This window comes from Lactuca saligna, chromosome 7, assembly GCF_052625555.1.
Source record: "Lactuca saligna cultivar CGN05327 chromosome 7, ASM5262555v1, whole genome shotgun sequence".
NCBI classification, from domain to species: Eukaryota; Viridiplantae; Streptophyta; class Magnoliopsida; order Asterales; family Asteraceae; genus Lactuca; species Lactuca saligna.
In genome coordinates, this window is record NC_136423.1 from 45,326,107 (window position 1) to 45,347,790 (window position 21,684).

A 21,684-nucleotide genomic window follows, 5' to 3' on the forward strand; every position below is an offset into this window, starting at 1 on the left:
CACTTTAAGAATCACTTTAAGAGCTTAATCCAGGCAGCCACTTCGACAAATTTAAGATCTTGGTCATTTTAAAGGTCCTAGGGCATAAAGTTGGCAACTTTATGCCTTTGGATACTTCATGGGAGCCTAATATCCCATTTTGTCCATTAAGAATCACTTTAAGAACTCAAACCCATGCATGGTGTCATAAAAACCATCAAGATAGCATTTTTATGCTTCTAACATGCCAAAGGGACTCAGATCTAACATTTCTAACCTCTGGAGTTGCTCAAACTCACAAAAGAGGATCCATTGACTGAAAATGAACTCGCTACCAAACCTTAACTCGAACTAGCAAAAGGATTAGCAAGGTCTGAACTTTTTACCTCCAATAGCTCTCCAAGATGATGTAGATGCAGGATATAGAAGATCAACCACATCCAAGGCTTGCACACCAAGATCTTCTTCTTGCAAACTCACTAAAATGGCCACCAGAGACACTTTAAAGCTCAAGGATGACACTCACTAGCAAACTAGGGTTTAAGGGAAGATAACAAGTAGTGGAGGCTGATAAGGATGAGGTCCAAATGTCATAGGTGAGCTTAAATAGGGTTCACGCCTTAAGATTAGGGTTTTTATATCTGGCCACGTACGCCCAACATACACCTTTGTACGCCCAACGTACGTGGTTGAAGTCCGTGTCCATAACACCCATGTACACTAAGCGTACACATATGTACGCCCAATGTACAGAGGGACCTCTCATGCAAAATAAATTTTAACCCAAGGGTTAAAAGGTAACATACCTGAATTCCGAGTGTTACAATTATACTATGTATGTATAATATCAGTATCAATATTTCATATTATTAGTGACAATAACCACTACGTAATACTTGTTTGACATGTAACTAAGTTTTGTGTAATATCTTTTACTTAAAACATACTAACAAAGTCTAAGCATTAAATTCCAAGACTAAAATTGGTAATTCAAGTTAGTATATTATAAATAAAAATATAATTTTATTGAAAAAATGTTTGGTATATAAGCGGATACTCATCGGGTAGCGGTTCCAGAAAAATGTGATCATAACCGGAACCATTTAAGGTGGTTTCAGAACTTTAGAAAACCAGAACCGCCTTAAATGATTCTGGTTTTGTCAAACATGTAATAACTTATCAAAATGATATTTATTTAATAATGATTTAACGTGTGTGTATATATATATATATATATATATATATATATATATATATATATATATATATATATATATATATATATATATATAAAACTTTTGGAGCATATATTATCAATCATTTTTCAAAAACTATAATGTCAAATTTACATAAAAATAATATTTTGTATAGATCTTTTGGATTAAAAATTAATAAAGATCTCATATTATAATAAGTTACACATTAATCTAAATTTGACAATTTAATAAATGTAGTTGGTCATATTATTATAATACAAAGGCACTTATTTTCACTAGGTAACAAGTTATTAAATGTTTTTCTTTCTTTGTTTGTTCAAACCACAGGAGTACATTCGTGGAACAAGGTGCCCCTTTCTCTTGGCACCCATTTCGCCATTGTCTTCTTCTGCACGAACCCTTCTCTCTCCTCTGAAACTTCTCCATCACTCTTGCTTCTCAAACACACTTATTTAGGGTTTGTCTTTCATTAAAATCATCACTGCAAAAAGCAGCAGGAGCTCAAGAACACGAGAATGAGTGTTTCAAAGTTCATAAAATGTGTCACTGTTGGTGATGGAGCTGTTGGCAAGACTTGTATGCTCATTTGTTACACAAGCAACAAGTTCCCCACTGTAAATCTTTCTCTCTCTGTATATATACCGATACATTAATCTCTTGGAAAAAACCCACTTTATTTCAAAACACCCTTTATTTTTTAGCATTTTAGCCTTCTTATTCTGGGTGATACCTTCTTGTACAACTTTCGTAGCAAAATTTACAAGTCACTGCAGCTAAACTCCCTTTGTTTTTTGCAATTATAATTTGTAGGATTATCTTCCGAGTAATCTTAACCTAATTTCAAACTCTTTGGATGTTCATTTAGCTTCCTTGTTCTAAACTAAACCTTCTTGTACAACTTCGACTTCACAATTACGAGTCACCACAACATTATTACCTAAGTTTTTGCTGAAGATAATTCGTGGGTTTGATCTTTTTGGTTAATTTATCCTAATTTTAGATGTGAATTACATGTGGGTTTATGTTAATTCATAGATTTTTGTACCAAAGTTTGAATTTTTAAGCTCGGATTTGTATTTCTTGACAGGATTATATCCCAACGGTTTTTGATAATTTCAGTGCTAATGTGGCTGTGGATGGAAATATCGTCAACTTAGGATTATGGGATACTGCTGGTATTTTCTTTAAAATCCAATATTTAACGAGTGCGTTTTACAGAATTTATTACAGGGTATTTTGGGTAATTAATAGTAATTATTTTCATGTGATTTAAAGGTCAGGAAGATTATAGCAGATTAAGGCCACTGAGCTACAGAGGTGCAGATGTATTTGTGTTAGCTTTCTCTTTAATCAGTAGAGCGAGTTATGAAAATGTCCTAAAAAAGGTACACTTTCTTTTAGTGCTCTCTTCCTTTTATAGTTTTTTTTTTCAAATCTTCCTTTATTTTGGTCTTTACTATCACAATTTAAAGTTGAATTTAAAGTTGACCTAATTTTTTGAATTTGAACTGACACCCCTTTTAGGTTTTTGAATCTTGAATATTAAAATATAAATAAACTCTATAATCTATAGATGAATCTATAACCTCCTTCTCACACTAAAGTCATTTTTGACCTTTTAAAGTCAAACAGATTAGTTACATCTATTTTTATGCTTTAGCTTCTTGAGTCTTTATGAAGAAGAAACCCCTATAATTAACTAATGAAGTTGAATTTATTACCTTCTTCAACAAATTTGAATTGATTTGACTTTTTAAAGTCAAACTGATTTGTATGTGACTTTGGAAATGGATAAGAATTTTTGTATCATTATAGAGAAAGAAAGGTCAACTACATCTCTTTTTATCTATTTGAAACTTGAAAAAGAAAAGAAAAACAAAAAAATCCCACAATCAAGTTGCAAGTTGCAACCTTTATAATCAATACCTTCTGACAAAATGGGAGTTGATTTTGACCCTTTTAAAGTCAAATCAATTTGCTTTCAACTTTAAAACTGATAAGCTCTGTTATCATTGTGGTTAAAAAGTCCAAAATAAATGTCTTTTTATGTCAAATTTCTTGACCCCAAATATCAAGTTGGAATCTTTCATCTTCTTGCACAAACTTAAGTAGATTTGACTTTCTAAAGTAAAAAAGAATCAACTGTGACTTTGGACATCTATAAGAATTTGTTATCATAAAAGAGAAAGAATTTGAATGTTGAGTTTATTGAATCTGAAAAAAATCACTCCATAATCAAGTTGAAATCCATTACCCTTGACCACAAGTTACAGTCAATTTTGACTTTTTTAGTCAAATTTGTTAGTTTTTAACTACAGCGTCGATAAAACTTGTTTTCACTATCAAGGCAAAAAAAAAAAAAAAAAAAAGTATGCTTCCTTTTGTAACTATGTCGTCATCACCGAAAACATTTGACCACAGAAAATTTAATTCATCAATAAAAGTTTAAACTCACAAAGTCAAACATTGACTTTGACTAATAAAGTCATCTTTGACTATTCATACAGTGGATGCCTGAACTTCGAAGATTCGCACCAAATGTTCCAGTAGTACTCGTCGGGACAAAATTAGGTACAAATACAATTTTAAATTTCAAACAATAAATCTGATTTCACATTTCAAGATTTTCTTGAAACCAATCACCTATATAATATAAGATTTCTTGAAAAAAAAAAAAAATAAACACTTTAAGCATATTTTTCGTTTTTTTACTACCAGATCTTCGTGATGACAGAGGATATTTAGCTGATCATTTCGGTTCTAATGTCATTACATCTGCTCAGGTACTAAATCATTGATTGTTGCTATTATGGGTAAAAAAAAAAGTATATTGATTAATTGATATAAAAGTAGCTTCTTTAAGAATATTTTATATTTGTTAGGGTGAGGAACTTAGGAAACAAATTGGTGCAGCTGCTTATATAGAATGCAGCTCAAAGACTCAACAGGTAAAGAAAATGAAACCAAAAACACTTGTATTATATTCGAGTCTTTGACGATTTTACCCTTGGAACATTCATAAACTCGGTGTCTATTTTTAATTACTAATTTTAGAATGTGAAAGCGGTTTTTGATACGGCGATTAAGGTTGTTCTTCAACCTCCAAGGCGGAAGGAGGCGGTGAGGCAAAAAAGGCGTAAAACCTCTGGTTGCTCGATTATGTAAGTTTAATGAGTTGTACGTTGTGCATTAAAAGATGTACCTTTGACTGACTTTGACCTCGGTGATATAACAGGGGCATTATGTGTGGTGGTTGTGCTGCATAGAGGTGAAAGTGAAACCATTGATGTTAGTTTGTCGATTTTATTATGGTGAAGGATTTATGTGTGAATGAATGTTGTTAATTACGGGTAGTTAATATAGTTAGATAACTTCGCCATTTTTGTTATTATAATATGGTTTTTGCTCGAATGTATGTGGAATGTGGTGGTGTGGTTGTTGGTCAGAGTGGTTTCGATTGCACAAAGTCGCTTTCAACCGCCACCTGCCCCCGCCACCACCACTTCTGACCACCATGCGGTTGTTGATGTCGGCGAGTTATCTCTCTTGTTAAGAATCGTGTGCAAAATTTGTATTTTACCTCCTTTTTTGTGTTTGAATTCAAGATTTGTGTGTGATGGCAATTGGCAAGGATCGAACAACTATTTGATTGGTTCATAGTCTTTTCTTGTGGTTGGTAATTTAATAAATGAGGGTAAAATGGTCATTTTATTGGGATTTGTTTGTGCCCACATGGATCGGACTACTTTATAATGGTAATAATAACTATAAAAGATGAGCAAAATTATCCAAAATGGCAACCAATAACATAAAAAGGAAAATGATTCAAAATAGCAACCAATATCATAAAATTTACCAAGGTCACCGAAGTTTTAATTGTGCTCAATTGAACAACAATTTTTTTTTTTTAATTCTATTATACAAATGATATCGATAATAGCCTGTTATCAACCCATGTGGACTTAATGTCACCGGTTGTGTCTATCTAATTATGGTATAATAGAATAAAAAAAATGTTTGTTAATCAGTTGGGTGCAATTAAAACATTAGTGTCCTAATGAATTGTCATTTTAGATCATTTTTCCTTAAATTTATTATCAAACAAAAAAGAAATATACCAAAATTGGTAATTTTGTCTCAGATTACCTGTCTTAAAAGTATTCAGACCGACGGATTATAAAAAATAGTTATATCGGTTTAAGAATGAATTTAGAAGTTAAGAGGAAAAAGGCAAATTCTCATTGAAAAATATCTTAGTTATCTTACTACTAGTTGAAATATTTTTAAAACAAGTAACATGAGACAAAATTATGAATTTTGATATATTTAGTTTTTTCAATAAAAAATAAACCTAAATATTAAAAAATAACAAAACAACATGAGTTTTTTCCGAAAAAATAAAAAACTTATTTTTTATATATTAATATAGATTTCTATGGAAAGAGGATAAAAAATTATGAATTTTAATATATTTTATTGTTTTTTCGATAATAAATTTATAAAAAACTGATCCAAAATGACAACCAATAACACGAAATTTACCTATTAGGTCACTAAAGTTTTAATCGCACTCAATTCACCAACAAACTTTTCTTTTTTGTTATGTTATACCATCGATTACGTGTACACAACCGGTGAAGTGGAGTCCACATGGGTCGATAACAGCGTATCACCAGTTTCAATGGTAAAATATAACCAAAAAAAATTTGTAGGTCAATTGGACATAATTAAAACTTCAATGACTTTCTAGATAAATTAGGTATTATTGATTGTCATTTTGGATTATTTTCCTTAAAAGATATCCAAATGAGAGCAAAATCACTATTTTTCAAAATATAACAGTAACTTAATAATTAATTAATCTGGGCAATTATATATGTTTTTTTTTAACTTATTATGGGCAATATGACTTGATGGGTTAAGTAAAAAGAAAAAACATAACCTAATGTATTAAGACACCTATCTATCCTTATTAGTGTAACATAAAACCATAGATATACATAAAAATAGATAAATAAATAAATAAAGCAACACAATCTGTTTTTCACTTTTTTGGGCCATATTCAATATCAAAAATTATATACATAGGGAACAAAACTATAATTTACTCTACAATCAATCTCCATCAATATTTTGCAACGATCCAAAAGGTGGCAAAAATCGCAGATTCATCATATTTCTTTCACCATTATTGTCAAAAACAATTCCGGGTCTCTTTCTACAGAATCGATTTGATCTGTTTAATATCTGAATCTGATCGAATGCAACTATTCAGAAAAGCAAAAAAGATCCGTCTTCGAAGCGTAAAAGACAAATACCTAGTGGCAGATGATGACGAGGAAACGGTTTTCCAAGATCGCGATGGGTCATCGGAAAAAGCCGAATGGGTGGTCTACACCGCCGGAAAAAATCACATCCGTTTCAAGAGTTGTTACGGAAAATACCTAATGGCATCTAATACGCCATTTCTTCAAGGGGTAAAAGGGAAAAAAGTTATACAAACGGAATTGAAACCGGATTTAGATGGGAGTGTGAATTGGGAACCGGTAAGGGACGGTTTTCAGGTCCGGCTGAAAACGCACACCGGCAGTTTCTTGCGGCCGAACGGCGGAGTGCCGCCGTGGAGAAATACGATCACGCATGATACACCGCGGAGGTCAAAAACGCGGGAGAAGGTTTTGTGGGATATTGAAACTGTAGAAAGTCTTCCGTCGTATCAGAAGGGAGATTAAAAGTTTGAATCTTTGTATTCCTTTTTTTTTTTTTGCCATTGAGTTTTGTAATAAAGAGTTAAAAGTTTAAACTTTATACTTGTGGTCCAAGTAGGGTTTGTAAGTATACATAAAAATAAATATGTAAAAAGATCATATACAAAAATGAAAATATAAAAAATAATTTTATAAAAATGAATTCTCAAAATTCTAAAAATAACATATAAAAGAATTTGTAAAATAAAATTTCCTACAACCTAATTTTTAAAAAACATAAAAAATAAAAATAAATAAAAAATAAAAAATAAAAAAACAAGTTGTAAAAAATTAAGAAAATTTATAAAAAAGTTTGAACAAAATTTGTAAATAAAATGAAAATTTAGTCAAATTTGTGAATAAAGAAAAGTTGGATGGGTGGGCATGAGTTGGGATTCGGAGCAAAGAACCCGGCTTCAGAGCAAAGAACTAGGTTCACCCAGATTCGGTTTGGATTCGTGCATAAAAAATCTGAGTAACACGGATTGAACCTGGTCCACCACTACAACTAGAACATTTTGAAACTACTACATTTCACTTCATTTGTATTCAAATACCTTACTTATTAACTATAGAGTAAATTACACGGATGGTCTCTATAGTTTGGGGTAATTTACACGTTTGGTTTTTTTAACTCGGACGATCCCTGCTATACACTTTGGTTGCACGTTTGGTCCTTGCCATACGCAAAAAGAATATTTAACCCCCAATTATTTCTTTTTTAATTAATTTGTTATTTTTTTAATTTATTAATTATTTAAACAACAATATTAAAAATAATTAATGAAAGTACAACCACTCAAAGAAAATCTGCAACCATATTATCACACTCATGATTCCCTTCCCTTTCCCCCTTTTGTTAGGTCTGATCAACACCTCCAACCCCTCACTGTCTCTTTTGTCTTCTCCGACGAGCTAAAGAAAGAATCAAACCAAAAAATTACAAAACCAAACTTGATGCAACCACCTGAACCTCTTTGGTGCTTAGTGACCAATCGATAAGAATCCAAAGTGCAATTTATTATGAGTCTATTGATCTGGATATGGTTCACCTCAGTGCCTCCTCCTTCTTCTCCGACGGCTTCAACCCAATGAAGCTCCAACGTGGTTTTGATTCAATATTTATACACAACCCCTTTCTAATTTCTAATTCCCAAGAGAAAAAGGTGATGCCTTTCTTGACCTCCCCACTGAAAGCGGGAATGAGGATTTAGGTACAGATCAAACAATAAAAATTTAAAATATTAGGGTTAATACCTTAAAACATTTTATTTTCGGACCCTTGATCGGTCATCAATAGGTAATGATGACGTGTCGGTTTTTGCATTTTTAATTCTATTTGCATTTAGCCTCAACATTTATATATAAGTTTGTGTTTAACCCCAACATTTTTTTGTTCCCCATTTGCCATTGTTTTTTAGACAAAATTTCGTTTTAGCCCTTGGCCAGTCACGAATGGGTATTTTAAAACGTAAGAGTTGAAACTATGACTTCTCCTTGAGGGTGAGGCGTGTTACCTAGTAAGCCAATAACTTTTTTTTTTGTATTATCTGTGTTTGTTGTATTTAATCTAACACATGTATTTTAAAATGAAGGAAAAATATCTAATGTAGTCTTGAGTCGGTAACATCTAATAAACAATATGACATGCTAATCTTTAAGCTAATCAAAATTGTTAATTCATTAGTAATTCATCTAAAAACAATTGGTTATGTTTACCGATATATTTGTTGAGAAACCATATATTTCTAAAGAGTCGAAAATGTGCCTTCTCTTTAAGGGATGAGGCGTGTTAGATGGTAAGTATATGGTTCTTTTTTGTATTATCAGTGTTTGTTGTATTTAATTTAATGTAAACATGTATTTCAAAATGAAGAAAAAGATCTAGTATACGTCTTGAGTCTGTGACATCTAATAAACAATATGACATGCAAATCTAAAATTGTTAATTCGTTTGTAACTCATCCAAAAAACAACTGATTATTTCTAATGATATATTTGTTAAGAAATCAAATATTTCTAATGATATATTTATTAAGAAACCAAATATTTCTAATGACATATTTTTGGATGAGTTGCAAACAAATTAACAATTTTAGATTAGCATGTCATATTGTTTATTAAATATCACAGACTCAAGAAGTACACTAGATCTTTTTTCTTCATTTTGAAATACATGTTTACATTAAATTAAATACAACAAACACTGATAATACAAAAAAAGAACCATTAACTTACCATCTAACACGCCATGTCCCTCAAAGAGAATGCACATTTTTGACTCCTTAGAAATATATGGCTTCTCAACAAATATGTCGGTAAACATAACCAATTGTTTTTTAGATGAATTATGTCACACCCCCAAACCAAGGATGGCGGAAACGTCCGGGGGTGGAGGACTTCATGTATAGTATCACAACAATGAGTATAATAGTACTCAAAGTAAATACAACCATCACAAATATAATTACATTATGATATGAAATGAACTGTTTGACGATTTATCGTCCCATCCTCAAAACATTGTTGATTTCCTGTTTTCACTAAATTCCTGAGAATACAAGTAGTTTTGAAAAGTGTCAACACAAAGGTTGGTGAGTTCATAAGAGATTTCGCTAGAAAAGTAAACTGTTTTCCTTGTAAAAGCATTAGAATATGTATCCAGAAAATCCGATATTTTCTTTAAAATCTGTGTAATGTAGTCTTATGACCGAAGACCAAAATGTATAAGTAACCTTTCTTACTAATAGAAAATGTTATGTATTTAAATGGACATGGATGCATTTGAATTAAATGAAATTTCCGTATGTTCTCATGTTTGTTAATACTTTATATATATGTAGTCCTAAATCCGAGGATCGGGAAATAACAAGTATTGACCATACTTAAAGGTATAAATGTGGTTTCAAATGATGTGTAGTCGTAACTACCAAAACCAAAAGTGTACAGTAATATCTGTACTCATTGAGATAAAAAAAATGATTTTAAATCGACATAAAACTCATTTAGGTTTTATAAATAAAATCCCGTAAACTTTATGGATTGCTATATCCCTATGTGAGTCGCTATAATCATACTATGACTATGTGAACCTGCCACGACGTTTCTCAGGCGTCGCGAAAACTGAAATGACATTTGTCACCCTTAGACCTGCAGGTCCCACTGTAGCTAGCAGCAAGGTGTGGGGTGTCAAACCCAATATAGATCTGTATACAAGTATCACGTTCTCCCTCCAGGAGATTCTGATTATAACTACCAGGAATTATATCCCGCACTCGGACGTACGGGGAGAGAATGTCTCACAATATAGGTTAACAAGTTTACGTGGAATGTGTGTGAATATAAATCTTTTCTGTATGAACGTACCCTTTTTGTACGAGTGTGTTGTGTGATGTATCATAAACTATACCTATTATATTTTATCTAAAACGTTTGTAATATGTAAGAACTCTTTTATGGAAATGCATAAATGTTATGAATCCATTAAACTATACTTTTTATAGTTTATTATACGTGTTCTAAAATGAATGTATAATATTTATTATGAATGACTTAGTTTCAATTCATGATGATAAACTAACAAAGAAACACATTCAATAATTAGAACTTATGATTATACACTTTTCTCAACATAATACAAAGTGTTATGATATTTATATACTATTGGCGAACTTTAGCCATTCTGCACTTTTTTGGAAAAATCATAGAAAAATCATACGAAGTCGAAAACTAGATCCGTAAATTCTGATAGTTCAAAAAATGTGTCTAGTTTACTTATAATTTTTATCACGATTTTTAATGACCTCCAACTTGGGTGAATAAGTCCATAATCACAGACTGGTCCGGATTGTTGTTTGAAATGATAGGCAGTTTTGTAAAAATCACCATAAATTGTAGAAAAATCGTATGGAGATGTGCAAGTAGTCATTTTAAAGCTAAGAACTTGAACTATTTGCACCTTATACAGTTTTGAAAACAAAAATGTTTAAGTTGCCCAAAACAGTCCGTGAATGGAGTTGAACTTTTCTGATGAAGGCTGTTAGAAAAACTTAGTTATGTTCTTGGTGTTTTAACTTGTATTCCCCCCCCCCCCCCCCCCTGAAAACTTGAGAAAACATGAAAATGTAGGGGTATGAACTCACCTTGAGTGATTTCAGTAGATAAGTGTTGAATAAGAGAAGTGTTCAACCCAAGAACACTTGAAGAATCACTTGAAGATTCGAAGCTTTGACACAATTATGATGGAGTTTGTGTAAGATATCCATGATTTGAGTATAAGAAGTGAAATAATCATAAGGAGAATGGATTATGCTTACCAAATGTGGAGGAAAAACCCAAGATCAGCCCTTGAATCTCGAATTTCTAGAGAGAGAAAGTGAGAGAGGAAAGAGTTTGATCTTCTTGGTGAAATGAGAGCAAATGAGAGAAGTGAGGAGAGAGGATGAATATTCAGCTCTCAAAAACGTGGGAAAGAGTGATAATTGAGTGAAAAGGACATTGATGTGACCTAGGTAAGGTGGGGAGGTGTGGCTGGTCATAGAGTGGGTGTGGGAGTGGTTGCTTGTGTCATAAGGTAAAGCAAAGTCAACACTCCACCTCTTTGTACTTTACCCACTTGCTTTTATTATTTAAATAAAGATTTCTATGAAAATATGATTAAATTGTGAATATTTAGGGTTTATTATGTTAAAATATGATTTTGGGTGAAAATCTCGCGTTAAAATAATTAAAAACGGGCCTTAAACGCAAAACTACGCGAAAACCGGGAGAAAATGGGTTCCCAGCGAGACCTCTCGGTCCTAGGCCGAGGTTCAGTCCTTGCTGAGGACTGTAGCCGGAAACGAAGCGAAACAGAGGGAAACGAAGGGGTCCGAGGAAGCGAAGGGAAGGCTCGGTCCGGAGATGAGAGGCGAAGGTGTCAGACCCGAAATGAGTCGAATGAACAGTAGATGAACAGTACCTTCGGGTTCGGTTCCAGGAGCCTTCGGGTTCGGGTGTTTCTACGAGGTTCGGGCCTGCAAGGATCTTTCGGGTTCAGTTCCTCCTGGGCGAGGTTCGGCCCTGAGAGGACCTTTCGGGTTCGGTTCCTCCTGGGCGAGGTTCGGCCCTGAGAGGACCTTCGGCTCAGGAGGGTTCGGGTCTTCTTGGCTTCGGTCCCTAAGAGGACTTTCGGGTCCTAAGAGGTTTCGCCCCTTTAAAGCAGGTTTCGGGTCCTTAAGCCTATTTCACTCGTTTTTACCCCGTTTTAAGCCGTTTTTGACCCGGTTAAGGGTCGGAATGACCCAAATGACTTCAAAAAGTTACGGAAACTTTTGAGAGAGATTTGGGAGAGATTTCACATACTTGGAGAGATTTCTCATACAAAGAGATATTTGGGAGGGATTTCACATACTTGGAGAGATTTCTCACACAAAGAGATATTTGGGAGATATTTCACATACTTGGAGAGATTTGGGAGAGATTTGACATTCTTAGAGAGATTTAGGAGAGATTTCACATACTTGGAGAGGTTTCTCATACAAAGAGATATTTGGGAGAGATTTCACATACTTGGAGAGATTTGGGAGAGATTTGACATTCTTAGAGAGATTTGGGAAAGATTTGACATTCTTAGAGAGATTTGGGAGAGATTCTTGATAAGAAGAGATAGAGTGAAAACGATTGAGAGAGGTTTCACGTGTGGCATTTGTGAGTGTCCAGCTTCGCAAGGCAAGGTTCGTAAACCCTGTTAAGCCTTGTTTAAGGATCTTACACACTCCCGATGAGTATGCAACATTGTTTTATCGGTTTGGCTAGCCACGTACCACAGTTTTAGGTTAAGGAGATCTAGATGTTTGCACTTTTTGATTTATAATCTCTCATTAGAATAGAGAGTTGTGTAGAAATTTCATAATGTAAATTCTAGTACCCAAGGTCAAATTGAGTCAAACGGTTTGACTTGTTGACTTTAGTTGACTTTGACTTGACCAAAATTTGACGGTTGTCACAAATTACGAATGAATTAACAATTTTGATTAGCTTAAATATTAACATGTCATATTGTTTATTAGATGTTCCTAACCTTTGTAAAAAGAACGTCCAAATCCAACTTCGTATGAGGAAGTTATGATTTTTCTAAGTTTCGGCTTAGCAGTATGCAGCCCAGAGTTCGGATAGTAGATCGAACGGTTTTTTTAGCCGACATAACCTAACGAGAATCGAAGGTCTCGTTAATAGTAGCACAACGGTAAAGAGATAGATGAAAACGGACGTCAGATGAAGAAGTTATGAATTTTTAACAGACTTTTCATGTCCCCGCTTGTTAAAAATATAACTTTAAAAATAAAGACAAAATTGGCCAACGAAGTCTAAACAAAAGTTGTATAGTACGGTCCCACCTACGCGTGGATATAAAGAACGTTAAAAACAGAGCTCGTATACGAAAGTTACGAATTTTAGAAGTCAATGGTGTAAATTGCGAGCTGGGTGCGAGGGGTACGCCTAGCGTACCTTCGGACGACTCTCGTACGGAAGTACACGCCCCGCGAAGACCAAAGTGCATGCCCAACGTTCTTCTTCCTTCTGTGGTTCGGAGCCAGCTACGTAACACCACCGAAGATCTGACACGTTCCCCCCTTACGCCCCGCATACGTCCGAAGTACGCCCAACGTACCTGCGAGGCTTCGACCTATAAAAGGAGAGTGAGGGATGCCTTCATTCTCACACCTTTCATCACTTCTTTCTCTCTCTACTCTCTCTCTCTCTCTAAACCTCCCAAAACACCCCCGAAGCCTAGGGAACCTCCCTAGCACTAGAAGAAAGACTCGGAGCGCACGAGGACTCCGAGAAAAAGAGTTTTTCAGTTTAGAAACTCTGCCCCCGCAGAGCCCGGTTTTCAAGCAAACCTCTCAGTTTCGTCAAAGGAAATCATATTTTTAAGAAGCGAAGCGCTTTTCAAGTTGGAATCACCACCTTATCATGTGAGTGCATAGTTACTTTCATCTTACACATAGATATGAAGTATTTTATATAATTTACGTGTTATGTGTATATATTATCTATTTAATTGAGATCTGTGTTGGATGGAAGATCCAAACTTTTTCTTTTCAGATCTGAACCTTTTCTTTTCAAATCTAAACTTTCTTTTTCAGATTAACCGTATATGTATTTTATATTTGAGATCTATGCTGGATGAAAGATTTAAACTTTGTTTTTCAGATCTAGACCTTTTTCTTCAGATCTGAACCGTATGTGTATTTTCTTTCCATATCTAAACTTTTTCTTCAGATCTGAACCGTATGTGTATTTTCTTTCCAGATCTAAAATTTTTCTTCATATCTGAACCGTATGTGTATTTTCTTTCCAGATCTAAAATTTTTCTTCAGAAATGAACCGTATGTGTATTTTCTTTCCATATCTAAACTTTTCTTCAGAACTTTTCTTTTCATATCTAAACTTTTTCTTCAGATCTGAACTATATATGTATTTTATATCTACATATATGTTGAGTAGAACATGCATAGATGAAATAGTTGGTGTGTGGTGAAAAAAAAAGAGTTTGAGGATGAGATGAAAAAGTGATTTAGATCATGAGATGAGGGTGAGGGTGAAAATGAGAGAAACCTTTACCTAAGCGTTGGCCCCGTCATCTAGCAGAGTATGGATGACAACCATGGACTATTTTAGACGGTCTGTGGAACACTAGTAGGCTCGCAATCTGTAGGTGTTATGAATGATATGTTCACCCGGTGTACTCTAAAAACCCATTGACATGTATTGCAGGTGGACTCCCGCAAATAATATTGTCAATAAAGGAGAACTATGGACTTAGAACCCGTTGAATGAACCCTAGCAACTATGGATTTAGTGTTTGTTGTATAAACCCTGGCGACGATGGACTTCGTGCTTGTTCCTTAGGAAAATCCTTAGGAATGAGTGATAGATGATTCTTAAGGTAGATCCTTAAGAAATAAAGAAGATAATGGGGATGGGTAATTGGGTTAATTTTTTGATGATAAAACATAATAACTTTATTATTGTGGGTTGAAAACCCTATGTACTCATCAGGTTTCCCAACCTGACCCACTCAATTTATTTGTATCACATGTGTCGATATAAAGTTATGCTACACTGAGAGATTAAAGAGATGTAGATCACTAGTGTAAATGAATGTAAGTTTTGTTTATGCTTTTGTTTCTGTATTGACCATGACATCCCAAAGTTTTAAAATGAATAAAATACCTTTCTTCGGAAATGCTTTGATAACATATTTATCATAGTTTTCTTGGAACAAATTCCGCAACACTTTTCTTTAAAAAGTTACTCTTATTTAAAAATAAAACATAAACAAATTGGTCTTTTATGGTCGTAAAAATGAGGATGTCACAGTTGGTATCAGAGCAGTAGTTTAAGTGAACTAGGAATTTATAGGATTTCTAGACTTAAACTTAGAATGCTAAGCGATGATTGTGAGATGAGTGTATACCATATTTCAGATACGAGCACTAGTTTATTTTAGGAAAGATGCCTAAAGTGCTTTTATGTGCTAAATGGTTTATATAAATATGTCTTATATGTTATTATTTGATCGGATCTATGGTCTGTTGACGACCAGATCTGGAAATTTTATGTATATAGGTTTCTAAACGTTTGATTTGTAACATTCATAAAATTCGAGCCAATTTAAAACTTTTTAAATCATTTAAAACCATTTAGTTATTACAATTTGTTTTCAAAATATTTTAAACATCAGAGTTCTTGGAAATCATAATCATCAATCGAAGAAGAGTACGGTCACGCCTTCGCCTTCCCGCGGTCATCCGCTGAACCTGAAACAATAAATTGAAACTGTAAGCTCGAAGGCTTAGTGAGTTACCCCCAAAATACCAACGCCATACCAATATAAACATAACATATAACATATAAGTAAAAGAAACAACCATGCATCCCAAGTCTACAGTGTGACTGGTCCGCCCGGACCGAGTCTTCAGTCAACCTGGTCATCGAGTCTATAGTATGCATAATGAGCCTTCGGCCTGACTGGACCGCATCATAGGCATTCAGTCTATCTGGACCACTCTCCGAGCCTTTGGCACGTCTGGACCGCCTTGCAAGGCCTTCAGCCTATCCGGACCGCTCGTTGGGCCTTTGGCCTGACCATGTGCCCTCCTGGGCCTGCAGTCTATCCGGTCTGCCCTGGGTATGTTGGCCTTCAGCACAAAGCATGACCGCCTCAACCCAACCCCCAATCAAACAACCATGTGCACATATAACAGATAATCACATAACAATCTATGGACAACAAACCGATCTAACAGATCAATAGCATAACGACATCATATAACCAGGATACTGACCTAACTGGTCACTAACATAACATCCTCCTATATAACAGGATTTTGACCTAAACCAAGTCACTAAACATAATACAATCCTAACTACCAGGATGCAGATCTAACAAATTAATAAGCATAATGCCATACTAACTACCAGGATGTAGATCTAAGAAATCAATAAGCATAATACCATCCTAACTACCAGGATGCATATCTAACAGATCAATAAGCATAATACCATCCTAACTACCAGGATGCATATCTAACAGATCAATAAGCATAATATCATCCTAACTACCAGGATGCAGATCTAACAGATCAATAAGCATATCAAGTAAGTACCAACATACAATCTGAAAAAGGGCCGGCCTTGGTGTCTTAGACCCTGTTGATATAGTGAGGATAACTCACCTTGCACTGCCGATCTGAACTGAAGAGTCGAACTCCCGAATCGCTGCCTCTAAAAATCCCGAGCAGCTGATTTCTCGACTCCCAAAGCTATCAATACCAAAATATCACTTAGTTCATAACAATAATCCTCCTTAGGGTAAAATGACCATTTTACCCCTAATCCAACTTGGTCCATGTCTAAGGCTCAAAATCATAATATAAAAATCCCAACACCGGATGGGCTTCCCAAACCCACTAATGGCCCCATTTGCTAAGTTAGGCCCAAACCCTCTTATGGGCCTTACCCTAAGCCCAAACATCTTCTTAGCCCAGATTATGTTACTCTTGATGGCCCACTAAGGCCCAAAGGACCAAACCCCCCTGCCTGGCCCAAACCGAGGCCCAAAATCCACAAGCCCCATAATTGATGCGTACGTTGGGCGTACTCATATGTACGCTAAGCGTACTAGCCAAATGGTGCGTACGCTGGATGTACCTGCTTATACGCTCGGCGTACTCCCCCTGTTAAGTCATTTTCCCATTAAGTGCTTAATACTCAGATTCAGAAGCTACAATCACAGATCCAAGTCTTTCCAATGCCTTAATCCATAAAGTCATTGACTTTGTGACTTTGCATGCCCCAAACAAGTCCAAACTCCAAAATGATATTCTACATCCATGAAAGTGGTCTTAACTCTTGCATGAACCCATTAAGACCACCAAGACGACAACTTTCTGTCCTAGGGAGTCATTTAGCACTAAGGGTGGCAACCCTTAGCCTAGAAGCCGGATTTGGACTACAAAGCTTCAACCTATGGACCAAAATGACTTCAAAACTAAACCACACTAGATCTAAGCACTCTTAGATAGATTTTATAGCTTTATACCTCCAAGTGATCTGAAATGGAACCCTAAACTCGGATCTACTGCTTCCCCTTTGATCCACCACCTTGTTATACTCTTCACCTGCTTGGAAATGGCTTTACAATCACAAAAATGCCCTTTAATGACCTCCAAAGCTCCAAGAACACTCAAGGGAGGGTTAGGGTTTCGTGGTGGTTGTATGAAGATGAGAGTGAGGCTGATAATTGGGGTGTTATGTTCTTTATATAGTGGCATGCTCAAAAAAATTAGGGTTTAGGGTCTCTGAGAGTACTCTGGGCGTACCCCTCGTACGCTGGGCGTACTCCTCCCCAAACCCGTGATCATTTACTCCACTACGTTGGGTGTATCCAACCGCACATGTGCATGCTTCCGTTGCATGCATGGGACTTGCTTGCCAAACATTTCCATTAGGAACCATTTATGCCAAATGCTTTAAAGTGCTATAACTTCTTCATTCTAAGTTCGTTTCCGACAAACTTTATATCCACGAAAAGGTGGCGAGAAGCCCTACGCTCCTGACCACACACCCAAGCCTTAAACCTTCCGAATAACTCCCAGGATCCTAAAAGACCGAATCGCTCATACCCTGGGCCTCCGAGACCACCACAAAGTGCTTTTCAAAATGGGGTGTTACATGATTACGGTATTAGAACTGGCATGTAACTTTGGGAGTGATAAGGAGATTTATACATTTATCATAAATAAATCTTTTCTATCTAAATTCTCGTCACTACACACCAAACGTCTGATTTTAGTGTATAGATCGACATGGTGAACACTCGAAGTGGATTTGGAAACGGTAACCCGCAGCCTGAGCCAATCACGATGACAGGAGTACATGCAATGGTGCGGATGATGTTGGATCAACAGATGGAAGAGACAAGTCGTTTACTTCAACAAAGTAAGGATGAACTTACTGTGCCCTGACTTGCTTCCAAAGTAACTCATGACAGCCCAACCCTAATGAAACCCTAATCTCGTTTATTATATAAACGGTTCTTCTTTCTCAGAAGAAACACATGAAATTTAGCTTTCGTTTTCTTCAAACTTTCACAGAATCTTTCTAGGAAGTTGGCTTACGATTTCTGTGTCTAGTATCGTAAGTGTCTACTTGGATTATCTTAGGTTGAATTTCTTGCAACCCAGACATAAGATAGAAATATCAGTTTGGAAAATGTTCTCATGATCCAAGTTGGTATCCAGATCTCCACCACAAACCCTAAATTTATATATATATATATATATATATATATATATATATATATATATATATATATATATATATATATATATATATATATATATATATAGGGAAAAGTGAATATACCCTTAAAGGTATATAAGCTTAGGTACCAAAATTCATCATACTACATCGTTTTGTATCATATAATACATTCTAATTGTCCAATGTTCTTATAATTTAACTTTTAACTTGATTTACTTCCAAGATTATAATAAGTTACACATTTATCTTCCTCTTACATAATTTTCATTTTCAACTACAATATATATAGCCTAGTAGGTGTTTGGAAAAAAGATGTGATTTAAGAGAAAGATAATAGTGAAATTTTGAATATCTTGAAAGTAAATCAAGTTAGGGTTGAAGTTTAAGAACATTATAATGCATATATCAAAGGAAACAATGTATTATGGTGTGTTTGGGTACCTAAATTTATATACCCTTAAGGGTATATTCACTTTGCTCATATATATATATATATATATATATATATATATATATATATATATATATATATATATATATATATATATATATATATATATAAAATACATAAAAATAGACGTAAATACGTAAAAAAAAATATTTGTACATTATATACAAGTTTTTACGAAAAAATTGGTACTTTTATATTTAAAAAATTAAATTTATGATTTTACTAAAAGTTTTCGCAAAATATTAAGAATTTTTTTAAAGATTTGCCAAAGTATATACTCACGTTAACCTTAAATAAAACTTCGAGATCCTCACGTGCATATCACATATCCATCTTCTTCCTCGCACCGAAGGGAAATCGGGAGTACAAAATTTCAAAACCCTAAAAACGAACAATCTGAAAATCTAATGGATCCAGCTCCGCCGTCAACCACCAAGAGCTGGAGCATACATACCCGCCGGGAGATCACCTCCAAGTACGAGATTCAAAACCGAATCGGATCCGGTGCCTACTCCGACGTCTACAAAGCTCGCCGTCTCTCCGACGATCTTACAGTTGCATTAAAGGAAGTTCACGATTACCAATCCGCTTTCCGAGAGATCGATGCGCTTCAAACTCTACAACATTCTCCGAATGTTGTCGAGTTGCATGAGTACTTCTGGAGCGAAGACGAAGATGCAGTGCTTGTTCTCGAATACCTTCCGACGGATTTGGCGTCGGTGATCCGCACCGCGAAGAAGGAATGGAATGGGTTGAGCGTTGGAGAGATCAAGCGATGGATTATTCAGATTCTATTGGCGGTTGATGCTTGTCATCGAAGTTCCATTATTCATCGTGATTTGAAGCCATCAAATTTGTTAATTTCCGCCACCGGTGTACTCAAGTTAGCTGATTTCGGCCAGGTGATTATCTTAAGTTCACTGTTTCATAATCCTATAACTGTTCCTGTAAGAGAAAACAGATCTATAAATTCTTACAACATTATATGAGAAATCCTTAGAGATTCTTCCATTCTCAAATAGGAAACACTCATCTTTTTCAGCTGATTGATTGAATAATATCATTGTAGTAGGCATGTGAATCACCTACAAATACCTTAAAACTGTAATGAGCATTACATTTTTCTAATTCAAAAAACAGTAGATTCTTCTTTCTCCAAACTTTTCTTAATCCAAAACTCAAGAACATCTTGCATTAATTTCTTACAGGCAAGGATCCGTCTAGCACCTGGATTCCTTTCAGTTCACGACAGCACACAGCCACAAGTCCAAGAATCATCTCTCTTCCACCAACAAGAAACCCGTCCAAATCTCATGGAACCACCACCTCTAAGAACCATAGAAGAATACCCAAAAGACCCCATTGATGAACTCCAACTCGAAAAAGAAACAAACTTCCCAGATGTAGACACATCATGTCTCGCCACATTCACCACTAGTGACATAGAAGACGACTTCCTCAAAAGCAACTACTCATACAATGAAACTGGAAATGACGAATCCGCCCTTCTAACATCATGTGTCGGGACCCGTTGGTTCAGGGCACCCGAGCTTCTATTCGGGTCAACAAATTACAGTGCAGAAATCGATTTATGGTCTCTCGGGTGTATAATCGCAGAGCTTTTCACTCTCCAACCGATTTTTCCAGGCACTTCAGATATTGATCAATTAAGTCGAATTTTTACAGTTTTAGGCAACTTAAATGAAGAAATATGGCCCGGGTGTACACAGTTACCTGATTATAAAATAATTTCATTTGGGAAAGTGGAAAACCCAAGTGGGTTAGCTTCGTGTCTTGTGAATAGATCACAAGATGAGATTTCACTTGTGGAGAAGTTACTTTGTTTTGACCCGGCAGGTCGGGCTGCAGCCATGGAGCTGCTTCATGATAAGTATTTGAATGAAGAACCGGGTCCGGTTCCTTTGGGTGAATTGCGGGTTCCCGGGTCGAACCGTGGTGGAGATGATGATGGGTCGAGTGAATCTGGGGAATGGGGTGGGGGTGGACCCATGGGTTCGGATTCGGATTTTGATGATTTTGGTGGGTTTGATGTTACTAAAGGAAGTGGTGGAGACTATTCAATAAGGTTCGAGTGATTTTGTTTTGTTTATATGTTATTATTTTTTTGTAAATGTAACTTAAACATGAATGAGATAATAATAAAGTTAAACATGTTAATGTTTACTACTTTTGTTTGTAATTAAAATATGATGTACATAAATTGGTTCCAATAGAAAAAGTCAACCTCTTTGGTTGTAGCTCTAACTCTCCGTATACATGTAAAATGATGAAAAAGAACTAGGCTACTAAATCACAATAAACTATTAAGCAAGTTACATAAGCAATCCAAACATTTTCCTTTGTTTTACACCATATGTAATTAAAGTGACCAAATTTGTTCAATAAACGTCATTTTTACAAGCAATTGCTCGTATTATCAGTTACATCTCATATTTGGAAATGTTAATGACTTGGT

At 35.2% G+C, this 21,684-nt stretch overlaps 3 protein-coding genes across 3 annotated transcripts; all 3 read left to right on the forward strand.

Annotated features, from left to right (window-relative positions):
* Nucleotides 1-1,498: 1,498 nt before the first annotated feature.
* Nucleotides 1,499-4,853, forward strand: ROP9 (RHO-related protein from plants 9). The gene is made up of 8 exons (XM_078963707.1): nucleotides 1,499-1,810; nucleotides 2,284-2,371; nucleotides 2,472-2,581; nucleotides 3,704-3,767; nucleotides 3,915-3,979; nucleotides 4,079-4,144; nucleotides 4,251-4,357; nucleotides 4,432-4,853. Exons 1-8 carry the CDS (start codon nucleotides 1,712-1,714, stop codon nucleotides 4,460-4,462), a joined length of 630 nt encoding a protein of 209 aa, XP_078819833.1. The 5' UTR covers nucleotides 1,499-1,711; the 3' UTR covers nucleotides 4,463-4,853.
* A 1,604-nt stretch (nucleotides 4,854-6,457) lies between these two features.
* Nucleotides 6,458-6,928, forward strand: LOC145006887 (uncharacterized). Its single transcript, XM_078965911.1, has one exon. The coding sequence runs from the start codon at nucleotides 6,458-6,460 to the stop codon at nucleotides 6,926-6,928; it is 471 nt and encodes a 156-aa protein (XP_078822037.1).
* A 12,575-nt stretch (nucleotides 6,929-19,503) lies between these two features.
* Nucleotides 19,504-21,392, forward strand: CAK1AT (CDK-activating kinase 1AT). Its single transcript, XM_078964992.1, has 2 exons — nucleotides 19,504-20,110; nucleotides 20,417-21,392. Exons 1-2 carry the CDS (start codon nucleotides 19,616-19,618, stop codon nucleotides 21,302-21,304), a joined length of 1,383 nt encoding a protein of 460 aa, XP_078821118.1. The 5' UTR covers nucleotides 19,504-19,615; the 3' UTR covers nucleotides 21,305-21,392.
* The last annotated feature ends 292 nt before the right edge of the window (nucleotides 21,393-21,684 follow it).

Bases quoted from the DNA above. Each gene is read 5' to 3' on its own strand.
- ROP9 (XM_078963707.1), top strand. From the start codon at position 1,712: ATGAGTGTTTCAAAGTTCATAAAATGTGTCACTGTTGGTGATGGAGCT. The intron at 1,811-2,283 runs GTAAATCTTTCT...ATTTCTTGACAG, and splicing joins CAAGCAACAAGTTCCCCACT to GATTATATCCCAACGGTTTT. The intron at 2,582-3,703 runs GTACACTTTCTT...CTATTCATACAG, and splicing joins ATGAAAATGTCCTAAAAAAG to TGGATGCCTGAACTTCGAAG.
- LOC145006887 (XM_078965911.1), top strand. From the start codon at position 6,458: ATGCAACTATTCAGAAAAGCAAAAAAGATCCGTCTTCGAAGCGTAAAA.
- CAK1AT (XM_078964992.1), top strand. From the start codon at position 19,616: ATGGATCCAGCTCCGCCGTCAACCACCAAGAGCTGGAGCATACATACC. The intron at 20,111-20,416 runs GTGATTATCTTA...AATTTCTTACAG, and splicing joins AGTTAGCTGATTTCGGCCAG to GCAAGGATCCGTCTAGCACC.